Source organism: Phaethon lepturus, unplaced genomic scaffold (assembly GCF_000687285.1).
Source record: "Phaethon lepturus isolate BGI_N335 unplaced genomic scaffold, ASM68728v1 scaffold44869, whole genome shotgun sequence".
Taxonomy (NCBI): Eukaryota; Metazoa; Chordata; class Aves; order Phaethontiformes; family Phaethontidae; genus Phaethon; species Phaethon lepturus.
In genome coordinates this window covers 243-8,016 of record NW_010564924.1, presented here as the reverse complement: position 1 = coordinate 8,016, position 7,774 = coordinate 243, and the positions used below count along the sequence as shown (strand labels likewise).

The 7,774-nt window shown below is 39.3% G+C and overlaps 1 protein-coding gene across 1 annotated transcript in view; it reads right to left on the bottom strand.

Moving 5' to 3' along the window:
* Positions 1–4,354: 4,354 nt before the first annotated feature.
* EEF1B2 (eukaryotic translation elongation factor 1 beta 2) overlaps positions 4,355–7,774 on the bottom strand; it is a 3,580-nt gene continuing 160 nt past the window's right edge. The window contains exons 2-6 of the mRNA XM_010295019.1: positions 7,556–7,678; positions 6,151–6,274; positions 5,698–5,764; positions 4,896–5,021; positions 4,355–4,545 (exon numbers count right to left, since the gene is read on the bottom strand). Of these exons, the coding sequence (XP_010293321.1) occupies positions 4,391–4,545; positions 4,896–5,021; positions 5,698–5,764; positions 6,151–6,274; positions 7,556–7,678 (595 nt within the window). The 3' untranslated portion in view covers positions 4,355–4,390. The remainder of the gene's footprint in view (positions 4,546–4,895; positions 5,022–5,697; positions 5,765–6,150; positions 6,275–7,555; positions 7,679–7,774) is intronic.

Genomic DNA, 7,774 nt, shown 5'->3' with positions numbered 1-7,774 from the left:
AGGAACCACCTGGCTACATCCCAGCTAAGGGAAGCTATCAGTGGCTCCACTCTGCAGTTGGAGAAGAATCTCAAGAGAGAGAACACTGAATCGCTGTCTTCTCTTGTCAAAAGAGAAAAATAAGGAAATCTGTTCTCTCCCAGTGCTCTTTATCTTATACTCAAAACTAAGTTTCCTATGTTTTCTGATCACTTATTGTACTTTTAGCACCAGTTGGGTGCAAAATACTGAGCAGATGTTTCATACAGGTTTAGGCTTGTTTGAAATGTGCAAAGTATGGGTGAAAATGTTTCTTACAGAAGCTGAGATTAAAGGCCCCCTGCCACACTTGTTCTTTTTCTATGCTTAAACTTTCAGGCTCCAAGAGATTTACAACTCTCGGTTGCTCTTTATTGCCCTGTCCAGCAAAGGTAAAGAAATATATGACATGATTGCCTTAATGCCAGTCTTCAAAAAATGGGCAGAGTGAAGTCAACAATGTTCTGTTACAAGTCTGTAGCCAAATTTGGACTTTTTTGCCAAATGAGAGGCAAGACAGTAGAAATGGAGCCCACTCCTGTAAGAACAGTGAAGTAGTCCCAGTTATGCTGTATTGTGTTCCAGCTCATTGCTTACTGTAGGATCACACATGCACCAACGCAAATATATATGCAAAGTGGAGTGGACCAATTTCTGATGCAATACCACTTAATTAAAAAGTTGAATGTGGGATAAAACTCCACTAAAAGCATAAAGATTTAAGTAAATCTGAACAATTTTTTCCTTGTTATTGGCCTAGATACATAAAATAAAACTGCCTTTCTGATAATCTACCTAGTTTGTATGGCCTGCCAACACACATAAGTAGCATTTATACTGTAATTGAGGCCTTGTATGTAAATATATTTGCTTTTGTATAAAAAATATATATATGCATGCATGAGCACATCCAGTATTGGTAGCTGTACAAATAGAAACAGTCTGACTGTGGTCTGTGTTTCTTTGGGCTCTGGTTTCAGAGTTTGGGAGAGTCAGGCAGCATCAGTGGAATGTCAGTGTATTTCACTTTGGGCTGGAAAGTTGGTAAGCAGCACTCTTCCTTTGAGTCATTTGCTGCCTGGTACATAGTGACTCATCGTATTTTGACACTGTGCTGCTGAATGTGCCTAAATCAAATATTTTGCAGTTTTTCTTCACATGTTCCCTGACATCTTCCTAAGAATGATGTATTAGTACTACTCTCCTGACTGTACTCCAAGTGAAGTAATTAAATTTTGTTGCTTCTAAAGAGTGTGTTCATTTGCTTTTCTCAGCAGCAATATGCAGTGACTGTCCATTCTTAGAACAGCTCCTTCCAAAAGATTTGGGAAGATGAAAGCAAGCCCTGACCCTTTCTCCTACAGGAATTAAGGTTTATGTCAGCTTTCTTCTTGCGAGTCAGCTATGTGAGCACACATTGCTATATACAGAAAAGAGATTGATTTTTCACATGGGGGAACATACATATGCTGTCTTACATAAATCAGAAAGCCTCCCCTGGAGTAGATGACAGAGATACAGAATAGAATTAAGGCCAAAGTCAGCCCTGGTCTATGGAATTAAGTGGATTAACAATTTTGCAATGTAACTACTACCCGATTCACACCAAGATCAGTTACAGAACTATCGCCAAATCATTTCTGCAAGAGTAATGGAAGATACCTAAACACAACAGATAACTCGCTAAGTTTCTGTTTCCAAAGAGTGTCTAAAACACCACCACCAGTTCTATGCTGCTTGGACTGAGTTGAATATGCTCATTCAACCCACCACAATGGAAAAAAAAACCAGATGAAGAGGCTCTATCTTATCTTACTAAAAGATACTATGAAAAAACACTTCATATCAAGTAGCTCTATGATCATTCAAGAATAATAGCTATTGACACATTTCGTAAATAGAGAGGTTCTGGTCACTCTTATGTGCTTCCTGAACAGTTTGTACTTCTGAAAATTTGTTATGTAAATTCATTTGTAAACCAATACTTTTGTTGAAACTGTTTTCCCAGTATTCATACATATCACATATTTAAGTTACGGAACTTTCTGCTCATCTTTCTGTTATGTAGTGCACTTGGGATAGAAGTATCTCATTTACTCCCAGATACCCATTTTTCACAGGCACAGTGACACAGTGATATACCAGCACATACCCAAATACTACACAAAACCCCTAACATAGATGTATGCGGATTCTGTGGAATTCTCTTGCCCACATGTGTATCTATTTTGTAACTGGGGATACTGTGCTCTCTAGCTTGCTTTGTTTTGTTCCTGTAGCAGCAAGTTTCCTTCTAACATCAGGGAAAAAAACCACAAAAGAAATCTCAACAACTGAAGAGTTTGTACGTGCATGCTGAGTGTAAATGAAACACGGGAAAATCCAGCCTGGCAGGTCAGATGCATGGCTCATAATGCTGTATTTTAACAAAGTTACAGTCTATAAATCAAACCATTTTATCCACTTAGAGCTTTAATTTCAAAGTCAAGAAGAGAGTTTAAAGGTAAGAAGCACATTGAATGGGAGGTCAGAAACAGTGATGGCCAAGAATAGTAAAAATCACATTTTTGTGGCAGAATTTTTATTTCATCTTTTTCTGATGTGGCATTTGCTAATTTCTGGCTTTTAACAGCACCGTGACAGAATTGCTAAAACTGAGCTACATGATTTAGCAGAAGTGACAAATAGAGAATTGCCACAGAAAGGGTACTGTGCATTAATTACACACAGGATGAAGCTAGTCCTTTAAGGAGTTAAGTTTATGGAAGGTGGGAATGAAGCCTGTAATTATACTTACTTTCAATTCTTTGATCATGCTTTAAACCTCTGGCAGGCAGATTTTTTTTTTTCTGAGACAAATTCTTAAACAAAGCTCTTGCATAATCTGAAGTTGGCAGACCATTAAACATAGAGAAACAGGACCTGCTGTGCCAGATAACCACATACAGACACGCTGTGAAAAAAGAACAAAAAGAGTTATTTTAGCTGCTGCTGTCAGGCTTCAGCACCAAGCGTTGTCATCTCAGAGTGACCAAGGTGGCACATCAAATGCTTCCATTTCATGGTCACAATAAATTCTCCATCTATCTCAGCCCAACAGAAGGCCTAGACAAGTGGATTTGTCTAGAAGCTTCATAACTTCGACAGCTTTTACATTTGGATCATTGCTATGGATAGATTTTCAGAAAACAATTTAATTCTGATTGACTTTTCAATCTTTAAAAAATGTCAAAATCAATCTAGAAACCAATCTGGAGCCAAGTAAGCAGCTCAGAACTGGTTTTAATTATGCTACTTTGTATACTTATGCTACTATGCTACTAGTGTAATTATGTTAATTATACTATCTTTGCATTTTAGTTGAATACCTACATTTTTTGTTGTTTTTAGCCTGGAGCATGCTTCAAGTTTATTATGTAAGTAAATTATCCATCTGCATTAGCTGCAACCTGCAGTCACTGCACTCCATTAATCCTCAGGCTACCAGGCCCGGGGCTTGGCAGCCGCTGCAACCCAGCCCTTGTGGCCTGCGTGTGCTGCCACCTAGTCGCCTCGGAGCTCATGGCACCTTCCAGGGAGGACAAGCCCGCTCCCCAGGCTGACCCCCACCCGCCCAGGTTGCTCAAGGTGCACAACACACAAGGACCTTGGCCTACAAAAGCAGGAGCTTTTATTAACACCGTTTTTTCCTGTAGTAATTAAGACACCCCAGGAAACATGCGTAATTTGAAGTAATTGCACCACAAGTGTTTTCACACCTTGGAAGAGAAGTGCTCCAGGTCCACACAGCAGGAGCTGAGAGAGGACCCTGGCTGTCTCAGCTCAGGTAAGAAGTCTGGTTCACTACATTCCTTGTCATCTCTCATGCATTGCAGTTGCTTCTAACTGACCTTCATCACCCCTCCCTCAGTGAAGCTCCATTTTAGCTTTCAAAAACAGCCACGGTGTATCCGGTTAGTTGCCACTCTATTAACAAGAGAGATTTGTACTGCTGTTTATCTGCTAAAAAAGCTATTTGCATTTTGACTGAGCCCTGTGCCTTTCCCTTAAAGCCATCCCTCCTCCCAGAGGAATTACAGAAATTTTCAAAGATGCAACTTGCCCCAAAAATGGAACAAAGAGCATTTCAGATTTTTAAAGCCACATACATGCTAAATCTGGATTGACCACCAGTTTACCATGTACATTTTCTACTTCGACTGCTCATGCTCTTGGGTACTGCAGTGTGGTGTTGGAGCAACTCTGAAATTCAGTTTTAGCTTCTATTTTACCCATCAACCAAATTTTACATTTTTGAGTTAGATTACACCATGATTTTTAATTGACCACAGAAAAATTTTTGCAATTACATTTATTCTAGATATATCAAGACTTAAATCTTATTGAAAGCAGCTACATCCATTGATTGTACATAATCCTCAAAAGCTGTTATTTTCTCTTCCAGCATATCTGTTCCAACTTTATCATCTTCAACAACGCACTGGATCTGAAGCTTTTTGATACCATAGCCGACTGGTACTAGCTTGGCTGAAAAAAAAAGAAAAAAGCATTTAGTACTCCTTGATTGGTGGAATCCCTTAAAAATGCAAATCTAGTAAAATTGAACCAACCAAAGCAGTTCACACAAATACATTAAAAAAAATTTGATCCATGTCAGACTCCTTAACAACACAGCACTCATTACAAGGTGTAAAAAAAAAACCTTTTTGACTATTTCAAGATACTGTAGCACTGTAGTGGTGTAATTCCCACACTGTTTTAGCTACTCACATTTTCACAGATCCGCAAACAGTGACCCCAAGTCTACCTATTCATACACTGTCTTAGGAAACCACACTATCTCCCTTCTCACTGCTTTGAAATTGTCTCCTACTTACAAGATCCCCAGACCAAGCCATCTGCTTGAATGCTTCGAACACACTCCTCTAGTTTGGCCATGTCTGTCTCATCATCCCAAGGTTTCACATCAAGCAAAAGTGATGATTTGGCAACAACAGCTGGTTCTGGGAGAAAAAAAAATCACCATTATAAGCTAGGAAATGTAAAAACTCCCTCATGAATATACTTGCAAACTAGCTTTACAAGAACAACTTATCCCAATTCATCAACAAGAGCCTCCTCACACAGCTGTGACAGGCCTCCTGCACCAACATACATTTCAGAAATTTAAGCTATGCATATCCCAATGTTCAAGATGTCACTACATGTTCTTGAGAAAGAGTCTCCTAAGAAAGCATATATAGAGCAGCTGACATTGTTTGTTACATAGGAAGTCCTTCTCAGCAGATCTGAAAAGGAGCTTAATGCTGTGTAACAGTTTATTTTCCACAGAGGGAATACTGCAACTGCTACAGTTCTGAACAGTTCCAGACCAGTAGCTGTGGAGGCACTTGCATATTGCAGCCTTTTCTGTAAAGGTTCAAAGGAAATCCTGGAGCCATCTCCATTTATAAGAAAGATCAGCCTCTGGGTAAGACAAACAAGAGTGTATTAAGCAGGACAAAAACTATGTTAAGGTTCCCATTGCTATGGGAAAGGCCAAGCTCACAGGCAATTCAAGTGAAGCTAATTACTCCTGTGTCATTCTAGTCAAGTTTATCTATTACAGTAATTAGTTTTTCTAGCTATCCTGTTCAAATCAATCCAAGCACAAAAGATAAAAGTTCTTGGCAGACATACTTTTAGACTTCTTTGATTCATACTGGGCCAGACGTTCTTCCCTCAGTTTCTTTGCTTCTTCACTCTCCTGAAAGAGAAATCCAAAGTCACAAAAAAGCACAAGAACCCCACATCTTTAAAGCATTACCAAGTTGACTGGCATCTACTCAGGCAAAAACAAATCATCACAACTGTCAGCCGAAAGATGGTGATTCTTTGTTTTATTCATCATGTAACCAGTCAAAGTTAAAAGTAGACAGTTCAGCCCATTGCAACACGTTCATTTTTAGCTCTTGAGTTTTTAACCTTCCAAGCTTTTCGGTTCTGCAAAGACAGCTGAATGTGGGAATTCCAAGTAGGATCTGGTATCAAGGTTGCAAATTTAAGTAACTTAAACTAGTAAGGCAAAAATCTGCATTATCTGCTATTTCTAAACACCCCCCCTGAAATATCATACAAAAAGGTCACAAATACCTCCTCATCATCAGATCCAAAAAGATCAATGTCATCATCATCTTTGCTATCTGTGGCTGCACCTGTTGTGTCCTCGACATCCGCAGGACCATATTTCCCCAAAGCCTTCTTTACTCCTGGCAAGCTGAAAGAAAACAGCAGATATTAGGAACCTGCTTAGATGTCAACACAAATATTGCCAATTTGTCACTGAACCTACAAGTGCACTCATAGTAAAAATGCTGTGCTAAAAAAAAAATCACCAATTCTTATATTCGAAAGCAGAATCTCCCCAAAGACAATCCCCAACGCTCCTGATGACATGCTAGTTGAGACTACAGCAAATCCTAGATTCAAAGATTGTTCATCTAAGCTGACATGATCCTGCCCAACACTGCTACTCCACCTAGGCATATGGCTAGAAACAGCTTTCTTCTTGGAATTACATTATATTCTGTGTAGGAAAGAAGTTATCAACTTCTTGTGTTCATGCTTCTGTAAAAATATTTTGTTTAAAAACTAAGTGACAGAAAACACGTTGTTGCAAGGTAACTGATCATGTTACTTTCGAAGTGTCAGTGAATACTCTACTCAAAGCTACCTCTCAAAAGCACACCAGGGACCAGAACCCACTTAATTAATCTTCTCCTATAGCTCATATAGTTCTGTAGTCTTAGAGTAAGCTTGTATTTCTACTGTTACTGTGAACTGCTGTTACAAGAATCATAAAATTTAGTTTTCAGGAACTAGAAGTAGTTTCCAGAGTGGACTTTGTGAAGCAACTTTATAATTTCAGTCCCCTTTGGCATTGTAAGAGCTTCAGAAATGTATTGGTGACTAAGCCACCCAACTTTACAAGAGTTGCCTCCAAAGAGGACTGAGGCACATAGAGGAGGCAGTGTAGCAATACTGACACTACCTATGCTGTACCTTTTTAGAGAGGCCTGCAGTCTCCACTGATGTCAATACAGCACCTTTCATGAACACTAAAATCACTAAAAAAGAAAAAAGCTAACATTTGCTTTCATATTTCCCCTCCTTTATATGTGCTTCTGCATTGCAAATAATTTGATTTTGTTTAGTCCTTTTTTATACTTTTATTTTTTTTTAATCTTCCAGGACTAAAAACATGAACGAACTATTCTCCATATTTATCATCTAGATCTTGTAGTATTTTCCAATCCATTTTGGTGTCATCTTTATGGGGTCGATTACTGGTAAGTAACTTCCAGCTTTCAGCAAAGTTATCTGTGTAAGTGGCAGCAACAAAACTCAAGCCTTTCTTTTAAGCTTTAGCAGAAATGTCAGCAACTAAACAAAGACTGAATCAGGTTGCCTAAACTCTAAGCAAACTCAAACCAAAAACAAATGCAACACTTCATAGGCCAGTTTGCACGTAAATTCCAGCTTTGCAGTTTAACCATACCTTGCCTTTTGCTTTTCGTACGACTTAATATGATTGTACCACCGAAGAGCATGAAACAAGTCTGGAGGAGGTGGGCCAGAGATTGCTTCAAAGACTGCTATATCAGCCTGAGAAGGGACGTACCTGCGGAGAACAAGCTGAAGTTAACCCCCTTCCTCGGTGCACGCAGGAAGACGTGAAACAGCAGCCGCCGAGCACGGAGACGACCGCGCCGCAGCA